Source organism: Hippopotamus amphibius, chromosome 4, assembly GCF_030028045.1.
Source record: "Hippopotamus amphibius kiboko isolate mHipAmp2 chromosome 4, mHipAmp2.hap2, whole genome shotgun sequence".
NCBI lineage: Eukaryota > Metazoa > Chordata > Mammalia > Artiodactyla > Hippopotamidae > Hippopotamus > Hippopotamus amphibius.
Genome location: NC_080189.1, coordinates 111226572 through 111245109, shown reverse-complemented (window position 1 = coordinate 111245109; position 18538 = coordinate 111226572). Strand labels below are relative to the sequence as shown.

General features: G+C 38.1%; 1 protein-coding gene across 1 annotated transcript in view; it reads left to right on the top strand.

Moving 5' to 3' along the window:
- GDI2 (GDP dissociation inhibitor 2) overlaps positions 1 to 18516 on the top strand; it is a 33307-nt gene extending 14791 nt beyond the window's left edge. Inside the window, exons 3-11 of the mRNA XM_057733776.1 lie at positions 165 to 264; positions 3004 to 3138; positions 7603 to 7801; positions 8063 to 8194; positions 13999 to 14098; positions 15484 to 15655; positions 17125 to 17269; positions 17454 to 17508; positions 17593 to 18516. Coding sequence (XP_057589759.1) covers positions 165 to 264; positions 3004 to 3138; positions 7603 to 7801; positions 8063 to 8194; positions 13999 to 14098; positions 15484 to 15655; positions 17125 to 17269; positions 17454 to 17508; positions 17593 to 17739 — 1185 coding nt within the window. The 3' untranslated portion in view covers positions 17740 to 18516. The remainder of the gene's footprint in view (positions 1 to 164; positions 265 to 3003; positions 3139 to 7602; positions 7802 to 8062; positions 8195 to 13998; positions 14099 to 15483; positions 15656 to 17124; positions 17270 to 17453; positions 17509 to 17592) is intronic.
- The last annotated feature ends 22 nt before the right edge of the window (positions 18517 to 18538 follow it).

Genomic DNA, 18538 nt, shown 5'->3' with positions numbered 1-18538 from the left:
ATATATTGGAATAGTGCTAAATGTTCTGATTAGAAATGAAATGTGCTTGTACTTTACCTCATGTTGGTGGCATTTAGTTAAACCAAAATCATTTCAGCAAAAAATTGTTGTGTAATAAAAGTTAAATTTTGTTACATTATGGGTGTTTTTTGTTTTGGTTTTAGTTATACAAAAGATTTAAAATACCCGGAACACCACCAGCATCAATGGGGAGAGGAAGAGACTGGAATGTTGACTTAATTCCGAAGTTCCTTATGGCGAATGGTAAAGAATTCCAACTTCAATTTATGACAGTACATTGCATCTGATTTGAAAGTAGAAACCAACTGTTGACAGAGAATATTCTGGGTGTGTGGACGTGGATTTTGTTGAATGGCAGTAGTATGGTAATAGGACCCATTAGAGGCGCCTGGAGTCAGTAAACTAAGAGTGGAGGGAAGGGGGTGACTTGTTAGTGACTGGTTTTGGGGAAGCAATTATGCCATGGAGTAATACGTATCAGAATTGTAAGCGTCTGTAACAGACTTTCCTCCTGACACTCAGGCGACAAGCTTAGATACCTGGGCCTTCAGAAACAGCCATGTTAATGTTTTTCTACTTTGAGGGCTTTCACAATTATTTTTTCATATTAACTTTTTCTCATTTTTATAGGAAGAGCTAAGTATCTCTAAATTGCTGTGATTTTAGCATCTTTTTCTGAGATGACTTTGAAAAACTAAGTTGTAAGTTTCTTTGTGTCCCAGGAAATAAAGTATGTACCACCATTTCCCCCTTTTTTGAATTTATATTCTATAATTTGTTTCAGTGGAAAAATCTTATTTGAATTTTCTCTGAAATATAAATAACAATTCTCTTAGTTAATTGTAAACACAAAATTTTTATTATCAGTTGTTTAGTTAAAATTAGAAAACACAGATAAGCAGGAAAGAATTAAAATTTTCATAACCAAAATCTTACCATCTAGAATCGTGGTTAATATTTTGGTGCATAACCTGCCAGGTGTTTCCCCCCCCCCCTTCCCAGTTAACATGTTTTTCAGTTAGTATACTGTGAACATTGGAGAGGGAGGAAGGGAGGGAGGAGTGGGGGAGCTGGTGAATCTCATTGTATACTCCCAGAAATGTAGTACGGGGATAAAGGCAGTAAGTTTCTAAGGCTTTTCCTTTATATTGCCGAATTCTACTTTCACCAGTAGACAGAGACTGCCCCTTTCCCAGTACCTTTATCACACCCAGGTATTACTCATTTTAGATTTTGTGATTTTTGTCATACTAAAAGACAAAATAATGGATTTTTAAAATATATCTACTTACTAGGGGGTGAAAAGATTTCTAGAGTTTATTGGCTTTCATGTTCTTTAGTGAACTGGCCAGCCTTGTGCTTTGCACATTTTTCTGTTGATGTTTTTGTGTTTTTTCTCATTGATGTAAAAGAGCTCATTATAAAGGCTATTAAATGCCCTTTTAAAGTGTCGAATGTGTCTTTTCCAGTTTGTGGTTGGCATTACATATAATGCTTGTGTTTTTTTTCCTGTACAAAAGTTTTTAATTTTCACGCAGTCATTGGTGAGTTTTTTCATTGGTTTTGATTTGGAAGACTATGTTTAAAAGTTTTCTCTCCACCTCAAGGTTATAAAAATACTAATATCTGCTTTTAATGGTTTTATGGTTTCATTTTTTCACTGTAAAAGTTCATCTGTTTTTTTTTGTTTTATGCCAGAGCATCTATTTTATTCCTTCATAGAACTATGAAAATATGTAACTATTTTATTTTAAATTTTTATTAAAGTATAGTTGATTTACAATGTTCTGTTAGTTTCAGGTGTACAGCTAAGTGAATCTGTTTTACATATACAAATATCCACTCTTTTTTAGATTCTTTTCCCATATAGGTTGTAACGAAGTACTGAGTACAGTTCCCTGTGCTATACAGTAGGTCCTTTTTAGTTATCTATTTTATATATAGTGTGTCTGTGTCAATACTGATCTCTCAAGGTTCATCTGTTTTAACATATGAATAAATTTATCTATTTTATTACCTGTTGTTGGAGAAGTACCGATAGAGGTTCATTTTTTCAAAATGGCTAGTCAGTTGTCCTACAGCATTATCTTTTTCCACTTTGATTAGAAAACTTTCATCATATATTAAATTCTTTTATGTAGATCTCTATTTTTCACTAATTTATGGACTAAGGTCTCCTCATTATTTCTTGTTCTCAAAAAATTTTTTTTGATTGTCCTTGTATGTTTATCCTTTCCTATGAACTTTAAAATAGTTTTGTTTGGTTTCTCAAAGAAGTTTACTGTTTTTAGTATACCAAAATTTGTTTGGTTCATCCTAGCTTTTTCTTTTTTTTTTTTTTTTGGCACACGGGCTTAGTTGTTCCGCGGAATGTGGGATCTTCCTGGAGCTGGGATCAAACCCGTGACCTCTGCATTGGCAGGCAGATTCTTAACCACTGCGCCACCTAGGAAGCCCCATCCTAGCTTTTTCTTGATGCAAAACTAGTGTTCATTTTTTTTTTTTCTTTTTTAAGCTCTTTATTGGAATATAATTGCTTTACACCATTGTATAGTGTTCATTTTAATAAATATAAATTGAGTTAGAAACTGAAAAGTACAAATTCCTGGAAAATTTTGCCTGTGAGTTGCCTCTCTTTAAAATCCAGTAGGAGCTTTAAAGAAACCCAAACCCCTTTGCAATAGTACCGTAAATCTAAACTTCATACTTCTAATAATTATTGTATAACTTTTACAAAAACATGTTGATTAAGTTATTAACCTTGAAGTTGTAACATTAAAAAAAAGTCTAAATATGCTAAGCCGTCGGTCTGCATTCTGATTGTCCTATTTAAAATTTGGCTTTGGATACTTTTGTAGGAGTTAATGGATGATGTTATGAAAAATTTGGAAAGCCATTAGTATTAGTAATGTACTTTTATTTCTGCTAAGTTTTGAAAGTAGTAAGATTTAAGTAACAGTTTGAATTATGTGACTCTTACAGGTCAGCTGGTTAAGATGCTGCTTTTTACAGAGGTCACTCGCTATCTGGATTTCAAAGTTATTGAAGGGAGCTTTGTTTATAAGGGAGGAAAAATCTACAAGGTTCCTTCCACTGAAGCAGAAGCCCTGGCATCTAGTAAGTGCTTTTATTTTCTCAGAATATTAAGATTTTATAGTGGAAAGAGATCTTAGGGATAAAATTTAAGGTCCCCTGCATTAGCCATCCACCCATTCATCCAGTCAACAAAGATCGATTGGATATCTGTTATATGCCAGACACTGTTCTAGGCAGCTGAGAGTGCTTCAGGAAACAAGATGCTCAGACATCCCTGCCCTTCTGAAGCCTGGAGAGGTTTTATCTCGTGGAGCCTGTTGCTGGTGAAGCTGAGCCTTCCTGGGTCGAGTAAACTCTTGTCAGATTAATAATTCGTGAGAGCCACTGTCTCTTGGAGTGTTTCTTGGGTGCTAGGCTATGGGAGACACTTCGCATTTGCTTTCTTATTTGACTTGTGAAATGACCTTTGTGAGGTAGGGTTTCCATTTTATAAATGAGGAAACTCAGGCCTGAAATCACTTAGGTAGTGAGTGGCAGGACAGCATTGAAACCCTGGTGGGATTGCTCCAGAGCCCATGTACCTCATCTTCGCCACCCTCCTGTGTTCCTCTGTGCAGCCTGCTCTTCTGGTGGGACTCATCCTCTGGCTGGTGCTGCTGTCATTCTCCAGCATCTCTCTTTCTAGGAATTCCCAGTGCGTGTGGAGTGATTTTATTTTCTGCCGCAAATTATTTCTTCTATTGGCTCATCAAAGATTGCTGGTTAACATTTTCTATTCTGAGTCTCTTAAATAGCAAACGCCCCTAGAAAAGACCTTTTGTCCTTTAACGTGTTTTTGTTGCCATGCAGAGCAGTTTGAGGAAGGATAAATTTAAAGGGTAGATAAATTGTATAAGTGCTGTAGGAGTTTACGGGAGGGAAAGGTTTGCATTGGGAGAATAGGAAAAGTGCCAATAAACGCTCCAATAATTATTTTGGCATTAAGATTAGAAAAGATTTCTCACCTAAAGACAGTTTTATTTTCCCCTTTTTGATTCACTATATTCAAATATGTAAAGCATTTACATGACTTGAAAGTCAAAATTATATTAAAAGATATATTAGAGTCTTGTTCTTATTCTTATTCTTATATTATATGCCACTCCATTCTTTCCACCCTGATAAGTGGTCATTTTTACTTATTTCTGATTTATCCTCCTTATGTTTCCTTTTGCAAATTAAGCAAATATATTAATGTACTTCTAAAAAAATTTATTTTTATTTTTTTGGTCATACCGTGTGGCGTGCGGGATCTTAGTTCCTGACCAGGGATCAAAGCTGTGCACCCTGCATTGGAAGCACAGATTCTTAACCACTGGACACCAGGGAAGTCCCTGTATTTTTAAGGTTAGGTTTATTGAGGTTTACTATACATACAGTAGGATTTACTGTTTTAGTATACAGTTTCATGCATTTTTACCAATCACTACCTTGTCAACTGTTTTTATATTAATGGATAGGATTTTGAAGTTGAAATGGCAGAGAAGACAGTTCTAGGCAGAATGAATGAATGGGGTAGAAAAAGTAGAGGGTGGGACAGTTCAAGAGAGATAAATAAAAACAAAGGATCTTATACTTTTAATAATAAGCTGGGCTTCCTAGATGGCGCAGTGGTTAAGAATCCGCCTGCCAACGCAGGGGACACGGGTTCGATCCTTGCTCCAGGAATATCCCACATGCCGTGGAGCAGCTAAGCCCGTGCGCCACAACTGTTGAGCCTGTGCTTTAGAGCCTGTGAGCCACAACCGTTGAGCCCATGTCTGCAACTACTGAAGCCCACATGCCCAGAGCCCATGCTCTGCAACAAGAGAAGCCATGGCAATGAGGAGCCAACGCACCACAACGAAAAGTAGCCCCCACTCACTGCAACTAAAGAAAGCCCGTGCACAGCAACAAAGACCCAACACAGCCAATAAAATAGATTAATTAATTAATTTAAAAAATAGCTAATGTGCAGGCACTTATGTACTAATTATTTTATGTGTATGGTCTACATTTATTTTATATAGCCCTTCACTACTACCCTCTGAGATGTGGTGCTGTTATCTGTATTTACAGATGGAACATTGAGGTATACAGGTGTGAAAGAGACCAAAGTAGCGTAGCTCATGACTAGTAAAACTAGTTTGAAGCCAGAGTTGTCTGACTCAAGAACCCCACACTCTTCACCTCTGAACTATCTAGTTTATAAATATAGCTTCTCAGGTATGTTAACAACTGGTCACAAACCTGCAAATTCTTTTTTTCTCCATGCTACCCATTTCCACTTCCTGTGGTGGTTTCTCATATATTGAGTTGGCCAAAAAGTTCATTCGGGTTTTTCTGTAAGATTAAGATGTGGATTTTGTAGCTTTTTAAAAATGTTTTAAAAGTCTTGACATAAGTGTATTTTTTGGTAAATCTCAGTGTGCAAGCGAATGAAGGAAAGTAAAACCATTTGAAATGAAGACACAACTCAGTGGACTAATTGTGAAAAAGATTTTTTTCTGGTCCTTTTCTCATATAATTTGATATTTCCTTTATGTGCTGTGTGTCTGGTATGTGAATAAATCAGCTTCTTTTATATTCACTCCCTCAGACGTGAGTCATATGGGTTGGATACCTATTGGGTGCATGTTACACGCCAGGTACCCTTCTAGGTGTGGGGGTAGGGAGGGTGCAACAGAAGGAAAAGAGTTAACAAAAATGCTTTCCGTATTTTTTCTTTTTTATGATTTTTTTTGATGTGGACCATTTTTAAAGTCTTTATTGAATTTGTTACAGTATTGCTTCTGTTGTTTTTTGGCCATGAGGCATATGGGATCTTAGCTCCCCGACCAGGGATCGAATCCACATTGGAAAGTGAGGGCCTAACCACTGGACCGCCAGGGAAGTCCCCGCTTTCCCTATTGAGGCTTCCATTAGTGGGAAACTGGCTATAAATAAATAAGGAGATGCATATCATCTGATATAAAAGCATCAGATGGCTGTGGAGATGCAAGGAGGGAGTGAGGGCTATCGTTTCAAATAGGGTGACCAGGGAAGCCATCGTCATGTAGAAGTAGCTCTTATAAAAATTACATGGTAGGAAATCATATTTGAATCCCCTAAATTAGGACTTTTTCAGAATGAGCACCTCGTCTCTTAGACGTGGTATCTGGTTCTGACATAAAGGGATGGAGGAGCAGCTTAGAGCATCTCCTCTGTGCTGGGAGACAGGAGACCACTGTGCTGGGAGAGTTGTCCCTGTCAGGCTCAAGACGTGGAGGAAGGAGGGAGATGAAAGAAGAGGAAAGAGTGGGGAATTTAAGAAAACAGTAGATTCTCATTTTAATTTAAAAAAAGTTGTGCGATAACTCCACAGTAAATTGTTGGTAAGAGCTTTAGTTTCCAACAGGCAGTGTCCACCAGAGTGACCCCCGAGTTGTAAGTGCGTTGCAGTGGTAACTTGTTTCCTTGGCTGTCTTACTCATTTCCCTGACGACTACATTTGTTTCTTAAGTAGGAGCTGTGTGGTAGCCTTATGCTTTCACTGTGTATGCATTCTGTCCAGTTTTTTAAAAGCTAGATGGTAAACATTAATTTAAAAAAATTAAATGTAGTCAGCTGTTATGAATACCCTCATGATCATTTTAATTTTTAGTTTTGTTGATTTCAACTATAGTCGGGGAAATAATGTTTAAAATATCAGAATATTCAGCTGTCAACAGATGTAAAGGAAAAGATTAAGAGTATTTTTAAAGCTGTAGTTGTTTTTAAAGTAGCCATATAGTTTAAGAAAGGGGAAGAAGGAGATGGAACCAGCACATGTTTTCCTCTGACCTGTCTTTCTACCAGCTATCTACAGTGGTAGGAATCCTGAGGTTTCTTAGGTGGTCACTCATAGCTGTCTCCTCCTCTGTTGTTGAGTATAAAAAGCAGTGAACTGACTATCTAGGACTTCATTACAATGACTGGCAGCATAATCCGCATCTAAATTTCTTTGGAGTCAGTTTGTTCTTGGTATCTAAGCTGCTTTTCCATTAAGAGCCAGAGTGTGTCTTAGCATACAGAGAAGGAGAAAAATGAAGAGCATTTAGAATTTTAGGTCATTGGTGGAGTAGAGATCAGAATGGTCAAAAGAACATTCAGACACACGCCTTCATGGGTGATGGTTTTTCTCAGCCATGTTTATCTCGTATCTAACAAGAGACATAATCAGGCACCCTCCACTTAAGTAATTACCGGGTGTAACTCGTAACTGTTGTAAAATTGAAGACGTAATAGCTGATCTGTTGTAATTATGACAGTTTACTTAATTTTATTTTTCATGTTTGAAAGTCTTTTTATTAATCACCCCATGATACTTTAAAATGTTATGAAACTGTCAATTTCTTGTAAAGCATCGTCCAGACTCCCATGTTTTAAATTGCACATTGCATTAGAAGAGCCTCGGATAACAACATGGAATATTTAAACGTTCTCTCACACTTTCTTTTCCTTAGTGTCCTGTTGTGAGTGTGTGCTCTTTGAAAAATTCTTTTTTAGGTCTCATGGGGCTGTTTGAAAAACGTCGATTCAGAAAATTCCTGGTGTATGTTGCCAACTTTGATGAGAACGACCCTAGGACTTTTGAGGGCGTCGACCCTAAGAAGACGGCAATGCGAGACGTGTATAAGAAGTTTGACTTGGGCCAGGATGTTATAGATTTTACTGGTCATGCCCTGGCACTTTACAGAACTGATGAGTAAGTGTTTTGGTTTTTAGATTTATAATTTTCTTGGAACTCTCACTGAATTTCCCAGTTTTGCGAAGTGGAAATTCTAACAAAACAAATATATAGCTATATTATACTGTTAAAGAAGAGGTTCTAGCTGCAAATTAGTGTTAGCACATTTTAAGTAAAATGTGGAGGTATTCAATTGAAATCCCTTCAGAAAAAGATTTTAAATTGAACACAAGAATGCAAATCAAAGCCTTTTTCTAATGGTCATTTCCTTTTATCTAGCTATTTAGATCAACCATGTTGTGAAACCATTAATAGGATTAAACTTTACAGTGAGTCTTTGGCAAGATATGGCAAAAGCCCGTACCTTTACCCACTCTACGGCCTTGGAGAACTGCCGCAAGGATTTGCACGGTGAGAGGCCACGTTTAACCTGTGTGCTAGAACCCCGCTGACTTTGCACGTCGTCGTGAATGGTAGTGTGTGAGATACGGTTGTGAATAATGAGATAAGCTATGTCTGTGAGTAGGGAGGTGCTTTTTATTTTTATTGAAGTAAAATTTATGTACAGGGAAGCCACAGATCTGTGGTGAAAACAAAAATGAGTTGGACACATATATAGACCTGTATAACTAAAACTCCAGGCAAGATGTAGAACATTTTCCTCACTCCAGGAAGTTCCCTTGTGACCCCTCATAATCACACACTACATTTGAGATTTCTATCACCATAGATCATTTTTGCCTGTTTTTGAAGTTGATATAAAAGGAATAATATATACTCACTTTTATGTGGGTTTTGCTTAACAGTATTTTAGAGATTCATCCATGTTGATGCATGGGCTGGTAGTTTGTTTAAAAAATGCTGAGTAGTGTTGCATTATGTGAAGTATGTGAATATACCACATTGTCCTGTTGATGGACACCTGGGTAGTTTTTGGAAAGTTTTGGGGTGTTGTGAATGAAGTGTAAAGGTGCGCATGGACACCAGTTATCATTTCCTTTGGGCACATTACACATCTAGGAGTGGAGACTTCCAGTTTGTGTTTAACTTGATAAGACGCTGAGACTTCCAGTTTGTGTTTAACTTGATAAGACGCTGCCCCGCAGCTCCCCAGAGTGGTTGCACCTGCACTTGGCAGCATGCGGGAGTTCTGGTTGCTCCCCCTCCCTGCCAGCATTTAACATTGTCAGTCTTTTTCATTTTAACAACCCAAGTAGGTGTGAAATGCTATCTCATTATCGTTTTAGTTTGCATTTCCTGAGGACTAATGTTGATCATCTTTTCATGAGCTGGTTTTGTATAATTTTGTGTTGAGTGTTCATTTCTTTTGCACAGTTTTAAAGATTGGGTTGCCTTTTTGATTTGTAGGCCATCTTGATGTATGCTGACTGCAGACCTTCTGTCAGCATGTGTATTATAAATGTTCTCCTAGTCTGTGGCTTGTCTTCTGATAAGCATAAGTTCTACATTTTGCTAACATACCAAAGTCGTTTTTTATGTTTAGTATTTTTCGGTTCCCAAGAAGCTTTGCCTACCTCAGGAGCACAAAGATACTCTCCTGGGTCTTTTTCTGGAAGCCTTTTAGTTTTAGCTTTGTGTTTAAATCTGTGATTTATCTTGAAATCATGTTGGGGTGTGAGGTGAGGATCGAGCGAGGTTCATTTTTGTCTGTACTGATAACGCAGTTGTGCTAGCACCATTTGTTGCAAAGTGGTCTTGGTGCCTTTGTGGAAAATCAGTTGGCCATATACACATCTGTTTTGTTCTAGTGAGCTATTCATTTTTCCTATTCCATTACTACACTATCCTGTATTACAGTTTTTTTTTTATAGTAAATCTTGATATAAATCCTTCAACTTTGTTCTTTTTCAAAATTGGTTTGGCTATTCTAGGTCCTTTTCATTTCTACATACATTTTAGAACAAGAGGTCAGTTTCTTGAAAAACAGATCAGTTTGGGAGAGGATTATCTTAATAACGTGGAGTTTTCCATTCCATGCACGCTCTCCCTGGCCATGTGTGTAGGTTTTCTTTGGCTCAGCAGTATTTTGTAGCTTTCATTGTAGAGATGCAGCACTTTCTTGGTTCAAACTTATGCATAAGTATTTTATGTTATTTTGATGCTGCTGTTAATGAAAGTTTAAATTTTATTTTAAAATTGTTTGCTGCTTATATACAGAAGTACAATTGATTTTTGTACTTCCTGTGACCTTGCACTTACTCTGTTAGTTTTGTAGATTTCTTAGAGTTTTCCTTGTATGCAGTTATGGCATCTGTGGGTAGAGAGATTAGCTTCTTCTTCTACCACCTTTGTGTTTTTACCCACTTGACTTTAAGTGGCTAGGACTTCCAGAAGAATGATGAATAGAAGTGGTGAAAATGGACATTCTTGCATTGTTCCCAGCCTTCAAGGGAATGTTTCCAATATTTTATTGTTAAATGTTTTCTGTAGGTTTTTTTAATAGATGATTTTGTCAGATTAAATTCCCTTTTATTCATAGCTTGCTGAGAATTTTTATTATGAATGGGTGTTGACATTGCGTTTAGTCATGCAGACTTTATGCTCTTTGGTGCATTTTATAGATTGAATTCTGGATATTAAATTAACCTTGCATTCTTAGAGCAAACACTACTTATTCATGATGTACTTTCCTTTTAATTTATTGTTGGATTTAATTTGCATAAATGTGTGTATATGTATGTGTTTGTGTGTGCCTGTTTGTATGTATACATTCGTACACAAGTTTTTGTGCCTATGTTTCTGATAGATGTTTATAATTCCTTTAATATGCTTGTCTGGTTTTTTGTATCAGGGTTTGGTAGACTAATAACATGAGTTAGAAGAGTTTCCTCCTACTGTGTCGTCTGAAAAAGTTTGTGAAAAACGGCATTTTTCTTAAAGGTGTGATAGAACTGACGAGTGGAACTGTCTGGGCCTTGTGGAGCTTTCCTTGTGGGAAGGCTTTTGAGTGTGAATTCATTTTCTTTTAATAGACATAAGACTGTTCAAATGTACTGTTTCTTATTTTCAGCTGTGTTCTTCAAGGAATTTGACTATTTCAAATAAGTCCTTGAATATTTTGACAAAAAGTTGTCCATAATATTTCTTTATTATCTTTTTGATGTCTACAGGATCTTTAGTGAGGTTCCCATCTTCATTCTTGTGATGGATAATTTATGTTTTCTCTTTGCTTGATAAGATTTTAGCAGTTTTGTTAATCTTTTCAAAGTGCCAAATTTTTAGCTTTGTTAATTTCCTTTGTAGTTATTTTTTGTTTTATTGATTTCTATTCTTAATTTTTTCCTTTTACTTAGTTGGGTTTTGTTTTTGTTGTTTTTTTGTTTTTTTTTTTTTTTTGTTTTAGTTTTTTAACATTGAAACAGGTAATTGATTTTATACTTCTCTAATGTAAGCATTTGAAGGTTTAAATTTCCCCCAAATATATACCATCCAGTATGGTACCCTGTCTTTCCTATGGGTTTGTTGTTTGTTTTTTGACCCTTGGGTTATTTGAAAGTATAGTGTTTAATTTGTAAACATTTGGAGATTTCCCTAAATGTCCTACTGTTACTGACATCTAATTTAATTCCATTATGGTCAGAGAACAAACTTGTAAAATTTCAATCTTTGAAGTTAATTAAGTCATAATTTATGGCCAAATACATGATCAGTTTTAGTGAATATGCCCTTAAAACAGTTCTACATGTATGTTCTGTAAAGGTAGCTGATAGAGTTGTTCAAACATGTATTTTTTTTTAATTTATTTATTTTATTTATTTTTTATTGGCTGTGTTGGGTCTTTGTTGCTGCACACGGCCTTTCTCTCGTTGCGGCGAGCGGGGGCTACTCTTCATTGTGGTGCGCAGGCTTCTCATTTCGGTGGCTTCTCTTGCTACAGAGCACGGGCTCTAGATGCATGGGCTTCAGTAGCTGTGGCAAATGGGCTTAATAGTTGTGGCTCATGGGCTCTAGAGCGCAGGCTCAGTAGTTGTGGTGCATGGGGAGAGTTGCTCCGCAGCATGTAGGATCTTCCCGGGGCAGGGATCGAACCCATGTCCCCTGCATTGGCAGGCAGATTCTTAACCACTGCACCACCAGGGAAGCCCCAAACATGTATTCTTACTGATTCTTTTTCTAGTCCTGTTACTGAGAGAGAGGGTCTTCTACCAAGACTGTGGATTTACCTGTTTCTCGCTTTAGTTCTGTCAGTTTGTACTCCGGACATTTAAAGCTCTTTGACTACGTGATACTAATCTCTGATTATATCAAGTCTCCTTTGTCTCATACTACTATAACCATACCAACTTGTTACTGTTTACTGTTTGAATGATATATATATTTTTTTCATTTGGTGTCATTTCTCTTCAACTTTTCTTTGACATTCTTGTAGTTACAGGTGATGATTTCTCAGCTTTTGTTTATCTGAAAGTGTTTTGTCACCCTCATTTTTGAAGGATGCTTGTTGGCTTAAGACTTTTTTCTTCAGCACTTTATAGCTGCTGTTCCTGTCACTGTGGCCTGCTTTGTTTCTAATGAGAAGTTAGCTGTCAGCTGTGACAGTAGTTGTTTCTGTCTTTATAATGCTGTGGTGTTTGTTTTGTTTGTTTGTTTTCTCCTGGTTGCTTTCAAGATTCTGTTGTTTGGGAGTCTCACTAGGATTTGTCTAGGCGTGCTTTTGCTTCTCGGGATTTGCTGAGCTGCTTGGGTGTGTGGGTTGATTTTTACGTCAAGCTGGGAATTTTTAAATCATCCTCCTCTTCAGATATCCCGCCTTATCTTCTCCCTTGTCCTTTGGGACACCGATTGCTTGTATGTTAGATGCTTGGTGTTATTCCATCGGTCACTGAAATTGCCCATTTTTTCCTTCGTCTTTTCTCTTTATGCTTCATATTGGGTAATGCCTGTTCATTTAAGTTCACCAGTTCCTTTCTCTGTTATTTCCAGTAAGCTGTTAATCACATTCATGAGTTTTAATTTTTTAAAAACTATTATTTTTTCTAATAGATCTAGAATTTCCATTTCTTAAATATAGTTTTCATTTTTCTGGTTAGGTTTTCTGTTTATTCATTTTGATTCTCATGAATATGTAACATTCTTGAACACAGATCTGTGAACAAGGATGTTTGTCTTTGTACCTATTTATAGCAGCTACATGTGACTCCCTGCATAGTTTAATATCAGAAATCGGGGCATCTGTTTGTTTTGATTGCTTTTCCTTTTTACTTTTTTCCATTTTCTTTTTTTCCATGTGTCTGTTAATTTTTGATTGTATTTGGGACATACTGATTGGTGCATTGTAGAGATGCTGGATACTTTTCTGTGATGAGTGTTGATTTTAGTTCTGAGTTGGCAGTTAAATTATTGTCCATTCACTTTGAACTTTCGGAGACTTCATTTTATACCTTATAGGTGGCGGGGGGGGGGGGGGGTCTTTTGACTTTGGCTGCATCCTTAGTCGTAGCACAGTTAGGTGTGGTCCTTCCGGGGTTTCATTGAAAAGCCCAAGGTGCGTACCAAGTTCCTCTAATCTGGCAGTTTCGAACTTCACGCTCATTTGTCCTTATCGTCTGTAGCTGTAACTTAAGTCCTTGTGCCTTCCAGGTGTTGCTTTTCCCTGGATTCCTTGGAGTCTCTCTCATGTGTACAAGCATTTCTGGAGTTAGTTAAGGATTTGAAGAGATTTTATAATTTGGTCCCTCCCCATTTTGGAAGATTTTCTCCCACAATTTTTATCATCTCGTGCAGCCCCAAATTCTGTCCTCACGGCACTGCCAGTCAGTAAGACTGCAGGTGTTTTGCTTCTGTTCTGGCTGCCACTGTTACAAGGACTGGGGAGGTTGTTCTCTCAGGCGAAGAGCCTGTCTAGCTTCTGTCTGCTTACAGTCACTGTCCAGTGCTTCCCGGTAGTTGTTTTGCTTGTTCAGAGTTTTATTTATATGCAGGAGAGTTAGACTTCTAAGCTTGTTCTCCTATTACTGGGCATTGTGGTTGGTTGGTTTATTTTTCTTTGTCTTGATATTCATAACTGTGAATGTGAGACATCATTACATGGTTTTGACTGTTTTAGAATTGATGCTTTAATGACTTAAATTAATGCTTTTTGGCAGGAAATTGAACAAATGCGTGTTGCCTGTAACTCATTAAAATCTAAATAAGGAGACTTTAGTACTTGAAACAATTATAAATTACTAATTGTAGTTTAAATTCTTTTCCAGGCTAAGTGCTATTTATGGAGGTACCTACATGCTGAATAAACCAATTGAAGAAATCATTATGCAGAATGGAAAAGTGATTGGTGTAAAATCTGAAGGAGAGGTAAGTAGCTTTTACAATTTAAAAAATACTGTATTCCTGTAAAGAAAACTTGGTTTAATAAGTACTAAATTTGGTATGGACATTGGTCCTAGATTTCATACCACGTATGTTTTCTTTCCCATAACTTGGTATTCATAATGACTGAAAACTAATTATAGATGATGCACTTTATTAAAAAAAAATCTTAATATCTTCTATTGTGTTGATTGTTGCTTAAGACTAAAATAGAAATTATCAAGGTGCTCTAAATGGTTAGCATTATATATATAGTGAGGGTTGGTGCCTGTCTTCTCAGATTTTCATTTAAATTTAGCTTTATATGTACCGCTTATAATTTGTTGGTTGAAATGGAGCTTGGCCAATACTGTACTATTTTATTATTACTTGATTAAAAATAATGTTAATAATCATTACTATTAACATTTATTCTTTCATTAGGGGTTTAGCCATGGAGCTGGCCAGGTGGAGTGTTGAGCAGTATTTCTCAAATTTGAATTGAGTGTAAATTGTTAATTTTGTTGAAGTACACGTTTCTTATTCAGTAGGTCAGTGGTGGGTCTGCATTTTCTTGCAAGCTCTCAGACGGTGCCAATGCTGTTGGTATGCAAACCAGACCATATTTCATGAACCATCAACTTTTATAAGTAGAACTGTTCAAAAGAGAAACCCAAAAACTATGTTTTAAAAGATATTTTGGCATTCCTGATGGTATTTCATGGGTTCAGACCATGTAGTCTACACGCACTAATTGGCCATCTGACCCTTTATTGTTGTAGATCTTCTGTAACTATCTTGTGTGTTCAGCATACACATAATAGATATTTAGTAAATAGGGATATCTCAGAGTTGTTTTTATTTACCTCATTCTTCTTTGCTTCAGACAGCTGCTTCCTCTTAGGACCTTTCAGGGCTTTGATATAAAGAGGAAAACTATAATATAATAATACATAATTTACCTTGCAACTTAAGTTACTTAGAAAGTATAGTCTTAAAATGAAAGTGATTACAGCCTGTTTGTAATATTAGTACCATTTATGGACCATTTACTTTTCACTGGGCCCATTCACATATAATGATATTCCTTAAACACACTGGAAACAACTCTTTGAGGTTGGATAGAGCCAGGATTTGAACCTTCTTTCATGCAACACATTTTTCCAAATATTTGAATAAGATTTAGAATTCATAGATTTGCTCCAGGAGAATTTATAGGGATTGTTGGCAAAGCTAGTTTTAATAGTTAGCTGTCGATATAACTCACTAATTATTCCAGTTAACTTGCTGAAGGTAACAGGTGATGCCCAAGGAACGATGACATCATTATACCCTCTGAAAACATCCTGAAGGACGCTGAGGACTGGAAAGTCTTCCCTGTGTTGTTACAGATTGCGCGCTGTAAGCAGCTCATCTGTGACCCCAGCTACGTGAAGGACCGAGTAGAAAAAGTGGGGCAGGTGATCAGAGTCATCTGTGTCCTCAGCCACCCCATCAAGAACACCAACGATGCCAACTCCTGCCAGATCATCATTCCACAGAACCAAGTCAACCGCAAGTCAGGTCAGTTTTGAATGTCAGCAGATGTTTGTAGAAATGCCAGTTTTTTAAATTTTATTTTTTATTTTGGCTGTGTTCGTATTCATTGCTGTGCGCAGGCTTCCTCTAGTTGTGGCGAGTGGGGGCTACTCTTCATTGCAGTGCGTGGGCTTTTCATGGCGGTGGCTTCTCTAGTGGAACACGGGCTCTAGGGCATGCAGGCTTCAGTAGCTGTGGTGCACAAGCTTAGTTGCTCCGCGGCATGTGCGATCTTTCTGGCCCAGGAATTGAACCCATGTCCCCAAGTTGACAGGCAGAGTCTTAACCACTGCGCCACCAAGGAAGTCCGAAATGCCAAATTTTGTCTGCTTTATTATAGTGAAGAAACTTTAGTTTACATATGGAAAATAAAATGTGATATATCCCTTTTAGCTCATAGAGATCCTCAGTCATCACTCTGAAATGGACATGTTTTCCTAGAAGCCTGCCTTGGACTTGTACCCACCTCTTTGGGCCTCTGTTGCCTCCTCTGTAGAAATGAGAGGCTGGACCGGATGAGCGGGCAGCCTCCCCTGGTTGGAACATGGTGTGCTTCCAGAGGTGGATGCTTACTAGTTGACCTGATTTCACTGTTATTTTTGAGCTGATGACAGTGCTGCTTTTATGTCATAATTTGTCAACTTAATACTTGTGTTTGAGTTTAGCAGTGTCCTAGAGGATAACTTTGATTTCTCTGATTAAGATCACGACTTAGCTCTGAAATCGTAATTCCTAATGTTTGCTTTTAACCAGTTGTTTTCACCCAGTAGCTTTTTCCATCTTCCTTTCAGTTAGAAGCCCTAAAGCTTTTATTTATAAAAATTTTGATTTAAAAGGGGCAACTAGCCTTTAAATGGTCAGCTGTGTTTTTTTTTCCATGTAAGAAACCAAATCGCAGAAGATTATTACTAGAACAAAGGGACTTAGGCTAAAGTAGTCTTTCAAGGGTTCCCAAGTAGATCTCACGGTCTGGGAGAGTCTAAAGAGACTAAAGGGAGCCCAGTAATTACTTTCTATATTGGAAATTATGTAGATCCTTTAGTGGTATACAGACAGGTAGAATCTGTGGAATTGTTATGAGCTTATTATTGTGTTTGCAGTTTTATATTAAAAAATGAGAAATCAGTAGTTAAATAAATCCTATCTTAGCTATTCAAAACCTTTCTTAAACGCGGGGTTCAGAGGGCAAACAGGTTTCCACATGAGCCGTGGCAGAGCTGGGCAGAGCCCCTCATCTCCCTGCCGCCGTCCACCGCCACATAAAGCCTTCCTCTCAGCAGGCTGCCAGTTGCTGAATATTCGCCTCCTGTGTGTATGAGCCTGTTTGCCTCCGTATAGAACTTAAGCTTAGAAGACACAGTCTGTTCCCAGGACTTGTAGCACACACCTCCGTGAGGTGTGGGTGAGCCCGAGGGTCACGGAGCAGACAGTGAGGTGGCTTTGCTTGCCCCCAGATATCTACGTGTGCATGATCTCCTCCGCACACAACGTGGCTGCACAGGGCAAGTACATCGCCATCGCCAGCACCACTGTGGAGACCAAGGAGCCCGAGAAAGAGATCAGACCAGCCCTGGAGCTCTTGGAACCCATTGAGCAGAAGTAAGTGATGTGTTCATTTATATCTGCTCAAAGCCAGGGCTGACTTTGGCTCCATGGTGAGCTGAACCCTGTGAGGACAGCCATCAACTCCTACCAGCCTTGTCGCCTGGGCTTTGAATTTCAGGCAAAGCAGTGAGTGGGTGTGTCAGCTCCTTGCTTATTACGTAATTCTTTTCCCATCCAGATTCGTTAGCATCAGTGACCTCCTTGTACCAAAAGATTTGGGAACAGAAAGCCAGGTGAGTGGGCAGTCTGAAAAGGGTAAATACCAGACTGTATTGGGAGACGTGGCTAAATAGTCTTAAGTCTGTTTTCCTTTTCAGATCTTTATATCCCGTACATATGATGCAACCACCCACTTTGAGACAACCTGTGATGACATTAAGGACATCTACAAGAGGATGATGGGATCCGAGTTTGACTTTGAGGAAATGAAGCGCAAGAAAAATGACATCTATGGGGAAGACTAACAGCAGTACATGTTATCATCTAATTAGGACAGACTTAAAATTTGGCAAATGATGCATATTGTATGAAATCAATATTGTAAGGCCTGCTTTTGTAATCAAAACTGAGAGATTGCAGAGCACTGTACCAGTAAATATTCCTCCCCTTTCTAATATCATGTATTAACTTCTTTTCATGGAGTGGCTCTTCAGAATTGGCAGGTTCCCACATTCTGTTCCGTTTAACCAATACTGGCTTGTTTTTTCTAGTGAAGGATCGGTTTTAAAACATTGTGATACTGATTCAGAGAACTTGATACAGTATTTGTATCTTTTAATCAGTGCGGCCTTTGCGGTCATGAGCTGCTGCCGCTCAAGAGCTGGGTCAGTACAGTTCACGTGCCATCTGTCCTTCCGGCAGTACGGAGATTCGGGACTGGATGCTCCGTGATCGGGGACAGCATGCCCCGCCCCTTACATCAGGTGTGGTGACAGTCCAGCCACAAGCTCGGTTTACGTGGGCCTCCGATTCTAACCAAACTCCAGGCTTGGAGAGTCATTCTGGGGGAAGCCTGTGTGTGGTGTTTTAGCCTAATAAAATTGGTGAGAGCGGAGGGGAAAGAAACCGATCATAAAGCAGGTAAATGTCAAAGCTTCTTTTGTACCCCAGGTGTGGCTTCTTCAGTGGACCAAGCTGCAACGCAGTATTGACATGACAGAGCCTCTGCTTCAATGATGTCTGTCTCACAATGGCTCACATGATTTCTGTACTGCAAAATAAAGCCAGACTCTGGAAACCAGCTCCCTCTTGTTGGTCTTTTGT